Source organism: Eucalyptus grandis, chromosome 7, assembly GCF_016545825.1.
Source record: "Eucalyptus grandis isolate ANBG69807.140 chromosome 7, ASM1654582v1, whole genome shotgun sequence".
Classification (NCBI taxonomy): Eukaryota; Viridiplantae; Streptophyta; class Magnoliopsida; order Myrtales; family Myrtaceae; genus Eucalyptus; species Eucalyptus grandis.
The window spans coordinates 54917042-54934771 of NC_052618.1; the positions used below are offsets into that span (position 1 = coordinate 54917042).

The 17730-nt window shown below is 42.2% G+C and overlaps 3 protein-coding genes across 3 annotated transcripts; all 3 read right to left on the reverse strand.

The window, feature by feature from the left end:
* Positions 1 to 3324: 3324 nt before the first annotated feature.
* On the reverse strand, positions 3325 to 5753 carry LOC104454279 (ras-related protein RABE1c). The gene is made up of 6 exons (XM_018877317.1): positions 5612 to 5753; positions 4970 to 5035; positions 4636 to 4733; positions 4240 to 4302; positions 4062 to 4154; positions 3325 to 3408 (listed from the first exon to the last, which is right to left on the reverse strand). The coding sequence occupies exons 1-6, from the start codon at positions 5751 to 5753 to the stop codon at positions 3325 to 3327; spliced, it is 546 nt and encodes a 181-aa protein (XP_018732862.1).
* On the reverse strand, positions 5719 to 11906 carry LOC104455866 (inorganic phosphate transporter 1-4-like). The gene is made up of 3 exons (XM_010070582.3): positions 11495 to 11906; positions 10245 to 11373; positions 5719 to 5816 (listed from the first exon to the last, which is right to left on the reverse strand). The coding sequence occupies exons 1-3, from the start codon at positions 11904 to 11906 to the stop codon at positions 5771 to 5773; spliced, it is 1587 nt and encodes a 528-aa protein (XP_010068884.2). The 3' UTR covers positions 5719 to 5770.
* Positions 11907 to 15106: 3200 nt separating this feature from the next.
* Positions 15107 to 16875, reverse strand: LOC104454280 (40S ribosomal protein S15a-1). Its single transcript, XM_010069082.3, has 4 exons — positions 16766 to 16875; positions 15983 to 16139; positions 15737 to 15897; positions 15107 to 15427 (listed from the first exon to the last, which is right to left on the reverse strand). Exons 2-4 carry the CDS (start codon positions 16113 to 16115, stop codon positions 15329 to 15331), a joined length of 393 nt encoding a protein of 130 aa, XP_010067384.1. The 5' UTR covers positions 16116 to 16139; positions 16766 to 16875; the 3' UTR covers positions 15107 to 15328.
* Between the last annotated feature and the right edge of the window lie 855 nt (positions 16876 to 17730).

The following is a 17730-nucleotide window of genomic DNA, read 5'->3' on the forward strand; positions in this document are numbered from 1 at the left end:
CAGACTCACGTGCGTTTTACTTTACGTGGATAAAAAAGATCAGGATGTCGAGAAAAGAAGACGCCTCGCTTCTTCCACCCCAAATTGTATCTGCCGGATTGAATATCTTGTGGGCTGCTAATGAAAAGGCTAGAGAAAGATTGTTCATTTCAATTTGCACTTGCCAACCAAAATGCCATCCATCTCGTGAGCATGTCACTGTGGTCGGGCAAAAGCATATTCATGAGGCGCAGTCCCAATTGTCATTAGAGGCTAATCAAATCGTCACTTGCACTAACGGAGTCCATAATCCATAGCTTCTTGCCCACCGATAAGAGTTTTAGGAAATTTAATTCTCCAGTGGAACTTTTTGAATTAAATTGATTTGCTTTTCCACTAGTTCCTTTCAAGTTGCTCTACAGAAGTTCCATGTCACATTGCATTTCTTTTCCCCTTTCTTAGCTTCATTTGAGAGTTCTTCTCGTCGTCCAGATCGGTCCATGCCAAATTCAATGAATAATTAGGGAGAAGTGTTAAAAAAGTCCTAAAACTTTTGCATTTATGCCAATTTAGTTCTAAACATTTTTTGATATCAATTTAGTTTTAAATATTTTTATATTGTGCTAATTCAGTCCTTTCTGGCTAATTTTGGCTGGATTTTACTGATTGACGCTGACCGATTGACGTGGCTTGATCGACGCTAACATTGATAACTTTTAATAATATTTTAATATTTTTTTATAATTTTCTTTTCTTTTTCATTCTCCTCCTCCTTACTCTAGCCGGTCGCTGGACCTCGGTGACCGGCCAAAGTCGATGGCTAGCGAGGTCGACCTTGACCTTACCGAATCTCGCGAGGATCGAGCCTCGCCCATGGCAGCGTCGGGTGGGCGAGCCTCGCCGGCCATGGGCGAGGCTGCCCTTGCGGCCACTAGCAAGGGGGTCGGCGAGGTCAAGGTCAACCTCACCGGCCGTTGCCTCGGCCGGTTGCCAAGGTTTGGCGACCGGCGGGAGGAAAGAGAAGGAGAAGGAAAAAAGAAAAGAAAAAGAAAAAAATATTAAAATATTATTAAAAATTGTCAACGTTAACGCTTGATCAAACCATGTCGGTAGCCCCGGCCCGTCGGCAAAATTTGGCCAAAATTCGTCGAAAATGACTAAATTAGCACAACGTAAAAATGTTTAGAAGTGAATTGACATAAATGTAAAAGGTTTATGACTTTTTTAACACTTTTCCCGAATAATTACTATATGAATTAAGTCTAATATGTTATTAGATAATCTACGTGAAAAGAAGTATGTGACAACTGACCCACGAATCTTAAAGTCCACAATTGTCTTTATTTTTTTTTTTTTTTAACGGCAATGATAGAATGTGAAATGGGTTGTTAGAGAAATCCTTTAACCAAATGAGTAAGAAAAACTGATCACAGAAACCTCCAGATCGAGAAGCCAATCAAGGGCTGGACAGAAGGTGGTGCGGAATGACCTTAGCACCATAGTTGTCTTTAATTTAGGTAAAAAGGCCACCACTGAAAGACCAGCAGCACACATTCCTCAATTCTAAGAACACAGCAAGATACTCAGTTTTCTTTCCTTTTGGAAAAGGGGGAAAAAGGTGAAATGGGCAATGGGGTTAGGAGATCTGCACATAGAGAGAAAGAGATAGAGAGAGAGAGAGAGGTGATAGGCATCGTGATTTATAAGGAATGACGTGTTCGTCACTTGTTAGCGTCCAGTCTTAACCTTGCATCGTCAGCAAAACACGATTTCGCAACCGCAGCCACAATCCACTTTACCATTATAGACGAGTGGTGTTTTTGCAAAATGGGCATCGTTCCACCCAAGCCAAAAGTCGATCGACCCTTTAAAAGGGTTCTTTTAATGAGCCCTTATTGTCGTATCCATGGCTGCTGACGACGGGTCTCTCCTCCTCGTGTACAAGGAGCCTTAATGTCGGTACACCATGATTCATTTGAGTAGGATTCATTACATCATGAAAGACTATGTTTTGGCCCCGTTTGGTTCGGCATTTGAAATGAGCTTTGGGACTCTAAAGTTCCTTGGCCAAATGCAAATGCGTTTAGTTTTCGTTTTTGTTCAACTTTGAAAAAATACAATTGCATATTCAAGGGACTCTATAGGCCTTTTTTCCAAAGCAAGTCATGAGATACTTTGAGAAATTATATTTTTGAAATGCAAATAACCTCGGTTACTATTCATCTTCTCTAACGACCGCTGCATGGAAAAGTTGATTGGAGGCCAACGACCACCAGCAAAGGGGTGGCGCATGCCAACGACCACTGCCTGAGAGTCGCCAGACCCCGGCGACCGTTGTCGGACCTCAAGCAATGCTCAGATCGCACAACTGATGGCCGCTTGAGTCACGCAACCCCAAATGGCCACTTGATTCATGCAACCCCAAGCAACGGTCGCCGGGGTTGGGTTACCCCAAGCAACGGCCGCCTGAGGTGGCGCGTTGCTAGGGTCAAGCAACCCAGGTGTTACTTGAGGTGGGTGACCTTAGGTGACAGCAAATGGGGGCTAGATCTGGCCACCGAATGGCTAGAGCCGACGGTCCAGTAGTCAAACCTCATTAAAAAATACAATTTTTTTTTTTTGTTTTTTTAATTTAACAAAAATCCCTCAAAAATGTAATTTTTATCGATCAGTATTTTGTCCAAACTCATTTCACAATGCACTTTAAAACTACAATTTACCAAACGCTATTTGAATTTTCACAAACTCCTTTAGCTTAAAGATATTTGCATTTTCCCAATGACATTTGCCCAAAGCCAAACCAAAATGGTTCATCCTCTAGCGGAAAGCTTAATTTGCTTGAAGATTGACCCGTTAATTCCTGATGAACGAGCATACAAACACAATCTGGACGCGAACAACACTACCATCTTTCAACGGGAAATTCTACTCGAGAAGAATCCACAGCAACGCAATACCAAAAACAAATTCCGACAAAAGAATACATCACATGCTCCCATCTCACACAAGATGTAACCGCTTAATAGAAAACACTATTCAGATTAAATTTTTTCCCTTTCGAAAGAGGAAAAGGCTCATTCCGAAATGTTCTATATCAAAATAAGCACACTAGTGAGAAGGGACAACGAAATGGAGGAACCAGTTGGACATACTGAAGTTGCGAAGACAGAAAAGACAGTCTAACATAAGTATCCCGAAAAACGGATCTATCATAAAAATAACAATAGGCAGAATACATATGTGAAGGCAAGCCACCAAGTTGGCATCCTAATAAGCCATTCATAAAAAAATAAAGATACCACCCGCAGAATTTCCTTGTATTTTCCTCTTCTCCTGTTTGTTTCTTCACGAACCACAGCAAGAGGATCTTTGTGGAGCTTGGCCAGCATCAGCTGTCTTGTCTGGTTGACTTATCCTGATTGTCTGAGGCTGAAAGCAAATGGCAACAGAATCAAATACTCATTCAATCCCCTCTCTACTTACTAGATGATTTTCTAATTGGATTATGAGGCATCATACATCAAGCATTCATTGTTGTCATTCTTTTCTCCCTTCTACCTACACCCCTCTCATACTGCAATTTTGCATCTACAGGAACTACTGCAAATGGGGCAAAGGCCAGTGCAGTAGACATGACAGAATGTTGATTCCACTGTACTCTCTTGTGTTGAGCGTGGCAATATGCCATCCACTAGTGCCCTAGGCCATTAAAAATGGCATTTTCGCATTGGACAGCCATATTTGTCAATTTGCAAAGACCGGACAAGCCTGTCGAAGGTGGTTCGGAAAAATAACCGACAGGAAAATAGGAATAGATAATATACATGTTTCGACAGCTATCCATTTGGTCAATTGCCAAATAGATGATTTGGCAATATTTTTTTGCACATTTCATCGATAAGTTTACCCTGATGTTGGTTCATTCTCACGATAACATGAAACTGATTCTCAGACTCTGCTGCAGGAGAGTTTTTTTTTTCACTATTTTACAAGTACTAAGTGCAGGTAGGAGTGTGATGGAGCAAATCTGCAATACCTAAAGAATTCAAGAGGAAACTGAAAAATAAAAGTACTAATTTTACCTCGGCTTTCGTATCACTTTCTGCAAGCCTTTGCTTGATATCCTTCGCAATTGAAAAAAATACTTCCTCAACATTCATATTGGTCTTTGCACTCTGCATCATTGACATTCTAATATTAACAGAGCAGAAAGCATGATTCCAACTGCAAAATTACTTCTAGCATCAACTTGCAACTTACTGTTTCAAAGAACTTGATACCATATTCATCAGCAAGAGCTTGACCCCTGGAAGTAGGTACAGCCTATGCCAAAGAAAAGTACATTCTAATCATCAGTAGACATTTCTGGGTACAAGCTCTTTTTGCACACGTGTTGACACCCCCTTGGTGCCTCATAGTGAATTTCTCATCACTTAACCAGGAAAAAAAAAAAAAAAAAACACTGGAAGAACAGTATACAGTGGACTAGTCCACGCCTCTCTCCAAAAACAAGCATCCATATCCATCATAGTACAATGACAGCATGTGCAGAGAGAGAGAGAGAGAGCCATGGTAAGGATTTTGGAGGGTGCAGGGGATGAAGGTGCTTAGAAAGAAAGTGCCGATCAAAACAGCCAAAAAGCCATAGTCATTTACCCTTTTGCTTTCGTCCATGTCAGCCTTGTTTCCCACCAATATTTTGTTTACATTGTCAGAAGCATGCTGTTCAATGTTGCGAATCCAGTTTCTGATATCTGAAGTACAACAAGGAAAGTACTCAATGAAAACTCAAGTTAATGCTCATAAAAATTCTTTTAGTGGACCATCAACAGACAATACACAAAATAGCTCTATTGTTAGATACACTACGATCAAGTATAAAGAATCATGGGAATTTACCAATTAAGTATCAGCATGATGTCCTCAGTACTGAAAACGCAGCTTACTTATAAGCAGGACTACCAAAAATCTTCAGATAAGGAGAACTTACTGTTGAAAGATGACTCATCGGTGACGTCATACACCAGCAAAATGCCCATAGCTCCACGATAATAAGCTGAAAAACCAAAAAAGAATGTGAATACATATGTAGCTATTAGAACTTGAATAGGAAAAAACAGAACCATTAACAACAACGCAGGATGCAACCTCGAGGAGGACAATGAGGACTTAGGGAAAGAAGAGGATATATGGGCTATATGCTTGAAACTCATTCAGGTGTCAGTGAGCAAAAATTTACCAAGCCATAATTAACACTCCTTTGGCTGGATAATTATGTCATCAGCCTACCAGTGTGGTTTCCACAAGATTTCACATCTCTCAGTCTATTGAGTTTTAACTGTTTGTTCATGTGTCAAAAGAATCAGCTCTCTCATATGAGAATAGCTTAAAGCTCGAAAAAACTCACTCTTGGGATTGAACATTTGAGCTCTACATAGCCTCAAGATGCCAAATACATCACAATCACATTCAATCTAATCCAGTAGAATTGCAGGTAGCTTCAGCTATTACTACAGAATTGATAAATAAAGCTTTCAGGGCAAACGTGGCTTAGAATGCATCCCTCGTACAAAAATCCCAACACAAAATGTCATCCATTAAAGAACAGAGGCTATTTTCAGCTCAATCAAACCTGTTGTGATGGTTCGGAAGCGCTCCTGCCCAGCAGTATCCCAGATTTGCAATTTAATTCGCTTTCCATCAAGCTCGATGGTCCTGATCTTAAAGTCAATGCTGTTAAGAGGAAAGAGAACAACAAATGAGAGAATTTTCATTATTGAAGAGTTTAAGCTCAAAAGGAGCATCCGATTTTCCCCTCCTCCTGAACATCCCCTGATCTGATATCCATCAATCAAGCCAAACGAAACAATTAAAGAGCTGTATACAAAAAGCATGAATATGTAAATTCCACTATTGTCAATTTCTAAATGAACTATCCCTGCATGTCTGTCATTTAGCCCAGCATTATTATTGGTCTTTGAACTGTCATAAAATTCTCGAAGAACTCTGAACTATCGTGGTCTTCCCACCCATTACGCCCCCGAACTCTAATTTGCATAGCTATAACTAAAAATAGCATATACAGGAATTAATATACTCATCCTCATGATACAAACCCTATAGTGGTGATGAAACTAGTTGTGAAGGAACCGTCCGAAAATCTCAAGAGCAGACAACTCTTCCCAACACCTGAAACATTTTGGAACATAACACTGTCGTCAGATCAGCACACAGCAAAACTCTATTACTTTTGCTATAGATGAACTAAAACTCATATACCAAAAGAGAACAGAACAACATAACGCTCGAGTAAGTAACTGTAGATTTTCTCAGTGGAAGTCGTCAAATGAAGACTTACGCTATCAAAACCAAATACATAGAATCAAGTCTGCAAAACTGGAGACGTTTAAATAGTCAACTGTTAACTTGAGAAGCATATTTAGCTATATCAGTAAAGATTAAACTGCTCAGTTTCCTTCTATCAGACGAGACGGGTCACTCCTGGAAAACAAAGGTTGATTAAAAGAAATCCCCTCATCAAGCTTGGATCATGTGTGCTTAGCATGGGACTTAGGATTCCGAACCAATTCCAAAGTTCAGCACTAATGCGCCTAATCATAGAAAAGCAAAATGCCCTCCTCCTGCACAATGTTCATGTAATCAACCATCAAATAAGCCTACATGCCTTATCTCGATCTAAATGGACTGCACATGAGTTCCCAGGTCCAGGAGCCGATTTGTCAGAAGCAACAGCAACCACAGATGGTGACAATATGCCAGAAAGAATAATAAGTTGGGAATTGATCGTATCATTTGCACACACTATGTGCATAATTGCCTCATTGATCAAACTATCGAGCCTTTCGAATCATTATCGTTCTAGCTCCGACTTCAATACAGTCTAGAAATAAGACATACTAACAACCGGCTCTAATTTCTCGGGTCCATCCTCACAGTCATACCACGTCTCGACCTCATCAAGCTTTCATTGATCCCGGACCGAATCCTCTCGCTTTTCAGGTTAGGCGGTCAATTGGCTCTCGAGTCATTTAAATACTCCCAAGAACGAATCCCGGAAACGAGCACACACACGCGCGCCAAGGGCCACACCAATTCACCAAACGCATCGGACAATCCACAAAAAAACCCTCTAAAATCGGTCGGATCACCTCCCAACCCCAGGACCTCACAATCGCCTCCAATCAAACGAAACGAGCATTGAAACACGCGCCCGGAATCCTCAAACGAAAACCAGGAAAAGCAGCACGCGCAGCGCTCCAAACTCTCAAAACTCCTACTAATTCCCTCCCCCATTTACTCAGGAAAACCAAACACAAAGGGGCCCGAAAGAAAGAGGTCTGGAAAGCGAGGAGGGACGGGAGAGAGAGACGAACCGCTGTCGCCGATCAGGAGGAGCTTGATCAGGTAATCGTAATCGGCTCGGGCCCTCGCCGGTGGTGCCGCCATCGAATCTCACCCCCACTCCTCCTCCTCCTCCTCCTCCTCCGCAGATGAAGAAAAGGATCGCGACGAAATCCCTTCCCTGCACCAAAAAAAAAAAAAAAAGGAAATGCAATTCCGGAGCTTAATCAGAATCGCGAATCGATGTCCGCGCATCCAGCACAGCGCGACCGCATCTGAGAACACCACGATGCGAATCGGCGAATAGAGAGAGAGAGAGAGAGAGAGACCTGCGGTAGAAAGGGGAGAATTAACAAGCACGCGACGACATGGACAGGGGGAGAGAGACGAGGAGGAGAAGGGAAGGAAAATGGAAATTTATGGTAAATGATTTTGTTTTTCCCTTTTTCGATTTTTTTTTTTGATCTTTTAAATTTGAAAGGAAAAAAAAAAAGAAAAAGAAAATAAGGTGTTTTCTTTTTCGAGGCGAGGTCAGGGTCACCGCGTACGAACGCGTCTACGTTGATACAGTTGTATCCGGCTATGCGGAGTGGACGACCGTCGGTGGGCGAGCGTACTGTGGGCGAGGCCGCACCCGATCTTTCTCCCCTTGGACACGGATCGTGTGTGATCGGTGTGAATTTTTGTGGAACCTTAGTAAATTAGGCGGCCAAGGTAAAGTTTTGGTTGCCGACAAAAAAAAAAAAAAAAGGTAAGGTTTTGACTACCGACCAACAATAAAATAGAAAAGTAAAAATTTGATTAGAAAAATGATTAGGTGATGGTTTTTTTTTTTTAATGTATTATAAGAATAATAATCTATTGTGAATTACAAAAAATCAAATAATAAATAATTATAAAATGTTGTGAGTCAACTCTTTCATGAATTTGTAATTAAAAAAAATTATTATCCTCATAATATCTTAAAAACTGTTATGCTAGTAAAACTCTTTTGATTAACTCAGTTGGCATACGTCGATTTGAATTTAGACAAGAAATTCATCGATGCATAATGTGTAGATATTAACACTAGACTTGAGTACCGGATTTCAAAGTCTTGCTCATAGTCAAGGCTATTAACCATCCATAAAATGATCTCCTCATGTTCATGATTCTTTGGTGGAAGTAGTTACGAGTACAATTAAATTTACCGGATTGCATTGGTTATGAAACTTCTACTACCTCTCCAAAATCTGAATAGAGTTTGCACTATGGTCAAAAACCAACATAAGAAATTCACTAAGGATAATTTTTTGTAGCAAAATATGTGACTTGTTCATTTAATTATGAAAAATTTAATTCTTACCGAAACACATGAATGGATCTATTTCGAAATAGATTTTTTGTGTCAATTCCCTATTCTAATTTGTTGCAACCGGGGTTCCTAATGTAGGTTCCTAGTTTGAGATTAGGCACTAATCATCCCTCTTTGGTGAGATATAGTTAGAACAATGCTAGCCAAGCACCCCCATTTGAACAAACAAATTCTTAGTAATGATTGAATATGACTCACTTACACTTAGCCAGATCGCTTGGTTAGCTACTTATGTATAGTGGTCATAATATACCGAGCGTTATTCTTTTTAACTGTTTTGTATGGTAGTCACAATATGCCTAGTGTTGCTCTTTTTAACCGAGAGTCAGATTTTATTGAGTCACTATTTATCTAAGTCAATTACTAGATACTTAGATTGTGATTTTCCTTTTCTTATGAGCAAATAGGATGGGAAGGGACGACTAACTAAGCTATCCTTTTTGGATGTTAGGATAAGACTCACAAGTCAACAACTTCACATTCGGCTTGAGTCATTATAATTCGGTCCCCTGTAGGTTTTACATGTTCGGGCCATAAACTAGAAAGTCTTTTCACATAAGGGAGTGGATGTCCATGGCACAGGTTAGCAAAGGTTTACTCACAACATTACTTGAACTAAGACACACAGTATCACTAAGTTATCATGCTCGACAATAGCTTTTATGAAATTAGTTGTTTGCTTTCAATATAATTATTCTTTTCACATTGTGTCTAACTGGATTGAACACAACACAAGCGCTTCTGTTTACCACGTTTAAAAAACAAAAAGGGTACCAAGGTTTTAGATTTGGATCAATACTAATGCATTCTCTCAAGACTAATCATGAAAGAAAATATGGTCGCTCGTAAAAGCTTTAGTCATGAATCAATACAAGATAAGTCCATCTGATATCGAACCATTCGAGAAGAAATTAATGATCGATTGGGTCAATGTATGTAATAAGAAACTCACCACGATAAACACATTCTGCCTAATTGAAAATTTTAAAAACATGAAATTTCCCTGTAGTTTCTTTGATTTCCATGAGTTCAATGTGGATGACAGATAACATCAGAATTTTTTTGAATTTGAATATTCTCTGAATATCCATAGATGCGATAAAAATCAATGGATTTGATTTCGTAATTAGTATCTAATTTTCTTTCTGATGAAGTTAGCGTTTAGCTAACTGTTAACCAATCCTCAAAATCGGACCTACTTTTCCGTCCCCACAAGTATCTCTCAACATGCAACTATGGTGGTGGACAGAAAAAAATTAAAATCATAAAGATAATCATTAGTAAATATACTTCTGGGTAATAAACATATGAAATAAACTCCAAAACCAAACACGAACTTGGTCATGCAGCAAAACTCAGTTGGCAACATTAGGCCAAAAAATTCCGAAAACAAAGAAGAGAGATGTTTAAAACTGAAAGGCAGACCTGATCAATGCCAAATTTACAGAATTATATCTAAGGAGATTAATGTAAATTGTTCTCGTTGCTCTAGACGATTGCGGGACCGTTCTTGGCTTGATTTTCAGCCTCTTCGCAATTCTCCTGCGACATTTCCTCGAGTGATTTTCCTTTGGATTCAGGCACGAGAAGAGTCAAGAACAATCCCAGTATATTGATCACCGCGAGCACGATCAATGAGTTTCTCATCCCGATCCCGGCGGGGAACCCCGGGTCGGCCTTGGCCTTGTCCTGGTTCTGCGACGCGTACAGGAACCCGAAGGCGCCCACGATGGCGCCGGCCTTCCCCGAGGCTGCTGAGATCCCGTGGCACGTGGCCCTGATCCGGGCTGGGAAGATCTCGGCGGGGACGATGAAGGTCGTGCTGTTGGGCCCGAAGTTGGCGAAGAAGAAGGTCAGCCCGTACATGACCACGAACCCGATGTTGTTCTCCTTGAGGGTCCAGTGGTGGTACGGCAAGGCTAGGGCGAACATGAACACCGACATGAAGAGGAACCCGATGGACTGGATGGTGAACCGGCCGATGCGGTCGATGAGGAAGACCGTGAACCAGTAGCCCGGGACGGTGCCGCAGAGCGCGATTAGGGTTTGGGCCCGGGCGATCTTGTAGAGCTCGCCGAGGGCGCTCATGGATTTCGCAGCGGGGAGCCATCCGACCGCGCTGAATATGTCCTTCTGGAAGAGGTTTTGGCTGTAGTAGGCAATGTCTAGCAAGAACCAGGTGCTTGTCGTGCCCAGCAGGTGCAAGCCATGCCTACGGAGGAACTCCTTGGAAAAGAGCCCGAAACTGGCGGTTTCAACCCGGTCTTGGCTCTCGATGGTTTGCTTCTCGACCGGGATATCGACTTGCAAGACCTTCGACATGTCCACGCAGGTCTTCTCGGCGTTCTTGGCCACCAGGGCGGTGTAGCGCGGCGTCTCCGGCATCTTCATCCTCCAGTAGTAGGTGAGGGCCGCTGGCAGCGCGCCGAACATCAGGATTATCCTCCACACGTAGTCTGCCTGGGGGACGGTGGATCCCACGTGATCATGGACGAACGGCCGCGCGGGGTACAGAGCGCGGAAGATGGAGGAGACGATGATAGCGACTGTCCCGCCTGCGAGGATCCCGAACCCTTGCATCGCGAACACCGCCGCGATGAAACTGCCCCGGGTCTTCTTGTTGGAGTACTCTGCCATGATCGTCGCGGACAATGGATAGTCCCCTCCGATGCCGAAACCTAGCCAATTAGCACAACGGTGAATATCCGCATAATGTACTAGTTCATGCCAATTTAAGTCGAATCCATGGTATTTTTTTGGTTCAATTTTACTTTCAATCGACATTATAGGGAAACTCACCTAGCCAGAATCTGAAGAAGCAAAGGGTCGCCATGACGGCCCCCGGCGAGCTCCCCAAGGAGAGCCCGGAGGCGATGGAACACCCCACCATGAGCATAAGGGTGATGCCGTAGACGCGCTTGCGGCCCAGCTTGTCCCCGAGCCACCCGAAGAAGAGCTGCCCTGCCAGGGTCCCGCACAAAGCGACCCCGTTCACGGCGGCTGCTGCGTTTGGGGGCAAACTACCAGGCTTCGAGGATCCGGGCACGTAGTAATAGATCCGGCCGAGGAGCTTGGTCACCAGGGAGATGCAGAAGAGGTCGTACGCGTCGGTGAAGAAGCCCATCCCGGCGATCACCACCGCAGTGAAGTGGTAGAGTTGAGTCTTGGCCTGGTCCAGCGCGTTGAGGACCTCTAGCTGATCCTTCGCCATGGCCGTTCGCGCCTCTCTCTCTCTCTCTCTCTCTTCCTGTTCACTCCTGAACGATGAAGCTATCAGTGCGTATGAAGGGTTCGACGCCGATGCTTTCGATATAAATACGGTTTGATTTCAGGGAATTGCTGGGAATATTCTCTTCACGATATTAGCTCCTCAGCAAGAAGGAAATACTTGTACGAGTAGTAGTAGTGATAGGAGGAGAAAAGATTATTTTTGTTGCGTTTGAAATGCTTTTTGGGTTTTGCTTTCTGGTTCTTATCCGAATAAATCAAAGCTCGTATTCGTTTCGATTTTCCCTTTTCAAATATCGGATGGGCCTCCTAGAAAAATATAGATACAGGATATCAAAAGGCAATAATAATAATAAAATAAATAAATAAATAAATAAAAATTGTGATGTGTGTAACAGCTTGATAGAATATTTGCATGGATTTAGGATCACTTTTAGGGGTGAAGAAATCTTGTTAGTTGGATATCCGAGGATTCTAAGGAAGTTGACTATGACTAGGTGCTTATATTTCGACTTTGCAGCACATCATAATATTAATATCAGATTAAGATGTATACAAATGAAACATTATTAGGCGTCTCGAAAAATAATTTCTAGAGGGATTATTTCTGGGCATGTTGTCTATACTATGATAAAATCGAGCTCCCTATTTATACTATGATTCGCCTCGATTCATTTCAATTACATTTAAGAACCGTAACTAATTGAATTCCATAATATTGTATTTTGAATGGTACTGTTGGGTTGGCAATGCACGATAGAAGAAACTTTTAAAGCATCATCCATTCCCTATTTCCAACATTTATGGAATTTTTTCTACATATTCTACCATCCAACTCTCCTTTTTTTTTTTAGATTTAGTATTTACACGATCGAGTTTCAAACTCTCTCAATTTACGCAACCAAATCCTCCATCATAATCATTGCTAATGGCATCACCAAAATGTTGAAAATGTGATTGCACATCATCCTAGGGCTTGCCAACCCATGACGACGCAAAGGGCTGGAACAGCACGATTTTTACAAAGGAATTTCAAATGCAAGAGCTCTTGTCAAATTTCCGATCCTTATTTGAAATGAAGGTAATTTTTCGTAACACGTGACCCATCACATTTAAAATCAATTCCATTCGTACCACAGACAAATAATAAGTCGGCTTTTCAACAAATTGAGCTACCTAAAAGATATGTTTTAATATTCTATTCTTTCCCCTTATGCCATGAATTTATGAAAGGAAGCAAAAGGAGAAAAAGAAGAAAGGTGGAAACGAGAAACCGAAAGACGCCATGCCAACGTAAGAAAGAGGCACGTCGACGCATACCATTTAGTTCATCGTTAGTGGACATCAAAAAGTTGGCACCTACACGAGCATATGCTCCGAAGATCCTCTCTTCCTCGCTAGAAAAGCCACCATCGCCTACACAATGCCCACCACCTCCAGTCCCCAGTTCGTCACCTTCTCATTCAGGTCCGGAAGAAGGAACGCCCCCCCTGAAAAATTCGGTGATGGGTTCCTTGGAAGCCGCCGTCGATGGAGGCCTGCGACGGGTCCGAGGAGACGGACACGAGGAGAAGGGAGGGTGAAGGACATGGCGCTTGCGTGGCCGCAGGGGAAACGGGGACCGTTTCTTTTGGGCAACTGTTATCTTTGGCATTTCGTCGAGCTCAGGAGCGAGTCTAGACGAGAAGATTCTTGGAGTGGGGGAAGAATAAAGTCTAGGAATCAGTTAGAATTATATTCCTGTCGTTGCTACTGTAATTCGCTTTAGAGCGATGCAATCTGTGTTGGTTTAGACCATTGAATGAAGAGTATCCGTTTACCATCACAGTTCTGTCGATGCGCGGGATAATTTATACCTTCGATCACGCGGGATAATTTATGCCTTCGATTCCTACAGGTTGACACTTCTATCCAATGATGGATTGAGGAATTTATACCCTCGATCACGTAGGATAATTTATGCCTTCGATTCCTACAGGGTGACAGCTTCTATCCAATGATGGATCGAGGAATTTATACCTTCAATCGCATGGGATAATTTATGCCTTTGATTCCTACAGGGTGACAGCTTCTATCCAATGATGGATCGAAGAATACCGTCATTGACTCGTCGCGCAAATATCGAGCGACAGTGCCAGCTGAAAACAGCACATGAGTCGACTGCTTTATCTTACTGTCTCATATGAAAGAAAGAGAGGTGAGGATCTTGCTCTCGCCTCTCAGAGTTTAAAGGAAGAAGATAATGAGAGTGCTAAGTAGACTTCGACTAAGGACTTACCGTTTAATCACAGTAAATTACCAGAGATCGGCTCGGGTACAAAGAAGAGAGATCGCGAGAAATGTCAAATTGCAAAATTTCTAAGAATCACGCAAGTAGGTCTTTCATTAGGCAATTAAGAAACTTGAATAGCCACGAGATCAGAAACACAAGTGCGCGCCAGTCATCTCAAGCAAGTGGCGTTCGCTAAGAACAAATCTCAACCCTAAAAGGCATGAAAATCCATTGCTAGTTTACAGATTTATCATCGGTCCTTCAGACAATCTGCAATTTCCCACTTCCAACTCTTCACATTTAATAGTATGATGAAGCAGGCAAATCAGCCTCATCAACACCTTATCGTGCATTCTTGTTTGACAAAATTGGCCCATAGCGCTAGAACGAACCCCTCAGTCCTCTCCATTGCATTCAATTCCAGCTAGAAGTTTACAACCAACATAACTAAGGACAAGTTTAATGAAGCAAGATGTCATGCAATGGAGGGGCACTGTTTTCTCCTTATTAATTACAACCCCAGATATTTAACTGCTCTTCCCATCATATCAGCTAAACCTATGGCATATAATGCAGCATCATGTCCGACAAGCCATTGTGGTGCCATTATCAAACACTTCGAATCATCAAAATACCCACAAAGAAGTAGACCAAGATAACCAATCACCAAAGTTATTATCACGTACTTGAACCATATCCCGTCCAATGACCACTAAGGATTTTGCTCTTTCCTTCAATGAGCAGTTGTCAATTAGATAGTAGAACTACACGATAATGCACCAAGTCACAGTGGCTCCGGACAGTTAAAACTACTCTAAACTTAAAAGGGGATTGGAGATTCCATGGCTAATACATCATATGTACGACCTATACTCCCGCACTTACAGTGAACCCAGATAACCACCATGTCATTAGACAATCACCAGAACATCCATAATTTAAAAGCAAACATGTATATCTTTTCAACTGCATATATAGCAGTAGAGGATAGAGGCAGAATGAAATATCAAAAGCTCCATTGAACGAAAAATGAAAACCCAATAAGGTGAACCGTATGGAAAACCAGTTAAAAATACACGACAAAATCCTCATAGATAGAAATATTAGGGACCCATCAGCAAAACTAACTCCGCCTAGTAAAAGAAACCAAGTACTTTTCCACCGACATTCTTCCTCCTAGCCTCCTCATGATCCATGATGCCAGCTGAAGTTGTTAGCACAATGTAACCAAACTGCAAGTTTCAGAGAGTAACTAAGTTTAGATCAAGAGGAGAAATTGGTGGGCTGCAAAATTTTAGTCATGTTAAGCTATAAAAGCATAAGACTCATTCTCAATTCAGTCAACGCAATAACTAGATGTTAGACAATATGAATATGGCAGCATAATAATAAATTTTATGACTGGAAGTCTAAGCTCAGAATGCCATGAGAGAAATGTAATAAACCTATCTACATGAACAAAACCAGGTAAACAATAGCTCCAAAGCAAAATAACTTATAATTGATGATAGCGAGTCTAAGGAGAAGCTTTTGGAACAAACCTGTCTAGAGGGCAGCAACCTAGCGGTCCAGCCTTCGATCTCCTTGACACCAATATCAAAACGGGGACTGATAACTCCGCACTTGTTTAGCCTTCCATTGAGTTCAACCACAATTTTGCCAGACCTGTGGTCATCGACATACTCAAACTCTCCAATGTAACCTAGCAATGGCCCCAAGGATAGCATGACAGTGAGTACAAACTGTACAAGTACCAAGTATCAAAAGGAAATTAGATAAGAGCATACCATGCTTCTGCATCACCAGAAGAAACTTGATGATCACTTTCGACGAGGGCCTGATCATGACCTGTCTCTTCCCCCGCTTTTCAGCATTATACATGCTCTTAAGAGCGTCATTCAAAACGCTAACCTTCACCATCGCGAAAAATCAATAAACTGCAGCCTGCAACGCAGAGAAAACTCATCATCAGCATAAACGGGGAGAGACACTCTCAAGACAACCTCGCAAAAGAAGAAAAATTATTAAGCAACTCGACGTCACAAATCCATATGATCAAGTCATATCAGACGCAGAGACTATACACGGATCCAGAGATCAAAATCATGGGTAGCAAAGCTGCCCGAGATACAACGCAAGGCTCTCCGTATTCATCTTGGCATACCCAAAACACCCAAACAAGGGCACAGCACGAGAACAAAGACTGGGCACGAATTCGTTTCTCCTGCATCCACCCCCAGCCACCCTCGAAAGCATCGAGGCTTGAATCCCAGCACTCAAAGCAGTACACGCCGAAGTAAACGCTCGAAGCAAAATCCCACGACAAGAAACAAAGAACCCAACAAGCAGCAGGGCTTATACAGCACTAACGAGAGCACCCACGAAGCATTCAACAACAAGATCAAGAATATAAACGCAGGCGAATGCAAATGAGGCAAAGATATCTGCTAAACTAGTCGAAACTCGATTTCCTCAACTCGGCACGAACCCACAAACAAGATGCGATTGCGAGAGGGACGAGGACTCGGAAAAAGTATGGGGGCGTTTAGCTTTCTTGTACAGAGACGCACCTGAGATCCCAGACGGCGGAGAGCGCGCGCTGCAGCGGAAGCGACCGAGGAGGGTGAAGGTTTTCGAAGGGAGAGAAGGAAGTGGAAACCCTATTGGTTTTATACGTCCGCCTTCCGTTGCGGAGCTTGGGATCTGGGCCTCGGCCCGTTGAAAGCCCGCTAGCGAGATCGTGGCCCATTTAAGAAGCCCACGCCCACGATAAGAGAGAGAGAACGGTGAAATGAGAGAGACGACCCACCAAGCCCATTTAAGAAGCCCACGCCCTCCATTTAAGGCCCGTTCTTTGCTTGGGAGCAAGCACAGTGTCTACAATGACGGGTACTGGTTAGATGTGCCGATTCTAGATACTGTGCAAAGTATGTGTTTAACCGGTTGGAAGTAAGCTTCCAATAGGGACTTTCAGCAGTACTTTGGTAACTTGACGCTTAACCTAAATATAATCTTTATTTTAACAAACCGATATTTGCACGCCCTGTCTTCCCCTCTAATTAAAGAGAGACAGTTTTTTCTTCCTTACTCTTGAGAATGCATTCGAATTTTATGTCCTAGAATTCAAATAAAGCAATTTTAGGACATACGTAGGTTCGAGCAACTGCTATCTTTGGCATTTCATCGAGTTTGGAGGCGAATTCAGATAGAAGAGAACAGTTGAAAAATGGCGCTGATCATTGCTCATCGATGTTTTTCCTGCAGTGTTTGTGTTGCCATTACCTATAAAATAAAGAATGAAAGGTAACCATTCATTGTTATCATCATCCATTCATTCGAGAAATCACCGAATATCTTTAATTCTTGCAGAATTGTGCTCCCATCAAATGATATGTTAGGACGATACCTGTCCACAAATCAACGAGGAAAATCGATATGTGGGGTTTGGTTTCGTGTGCTTTGTATACTGTTAAGTACTAGGGTGACAGTGAATATGACGAAGATGAGATTATGTGAAAGCCATAAATTGTCAAGA

What these genes read in the sequence shown, in the direction of transcription:
- LOC104454279 (XM_018877317.1), bottom strand. Translation starts at nt 5,753, where the DNA reads ATGAAAATTCTCTCATTTGTTGTTCTCTTTCCTCTTAACAGCATTGAC. An exon ending in GTATCAAGTTCTTTGAAACA is followed by an intron (nt 4,155 to 4,239) that starts GTAAGTTGCAAG and finishes TCAATGATGCAG; the next exon opens with AGTGCAAAGACCAATATGAA. An exon ending in AAAGTGATACGAAAGCCGAG is followed by an intron (nt 3,409 to 4,061) that starts GTAAAATTAGTA and finishes ATTTGCTTTCAG; the next exon opens with CCTCAGACAATCAGGATAAG.
- LOC104454280 (XM_010069082.3), bottom strand. Translation starts at nt 16,115, where the DNA reads ATGGTGAAGGTTAGCGTTTTGAATGACGCTCTTAAGAGCATGTATAAT. An exon ending in TCTGGTGATGCAGAAGCATG is followed by an intron (nt 15,898 to 15,982) that starts GTATGCTCTTAT and finishes GGCCATTGCTAG; the next exon opens with GTTACATTGGAGAGTTTGAG. An exon ending in GGTTGCTGCCCTCTAGACAG is followed by an intron (nt 15,428 to 15,736) that starts GTTTGTTCCAAA and finishes TGAAACTTGCAG; the next exon opens with TTTGGTTACATTGTGCTAAC.
- LOC104455866 (XM_010070582.3), bottom strand. Translation starts at nt 11,906, where the DNA reads ATGGCGAAGGATCAGCTAGAGGTCCTCAACGCGCTGGACCAGGCCAAG. An exon ending in CTTCTTCAGATTCTGGCTAG is followed by an intron (nt 11,374 to 11,494) that starts GTGAGTTTCCCT and finishes CTAATTGGCTAG; the next exon opens with GTTTCGGCATCGGAGGGGAC. An exon ending in GGAAAATCACTCGAGGAAAT is followed by an intron (nt 5,817 to 10,244) that starts GTCGCAGGAGAA and finishes GATGGATATCAG; the next exon opens with ATCAGGGGATGTTCAGGAGG.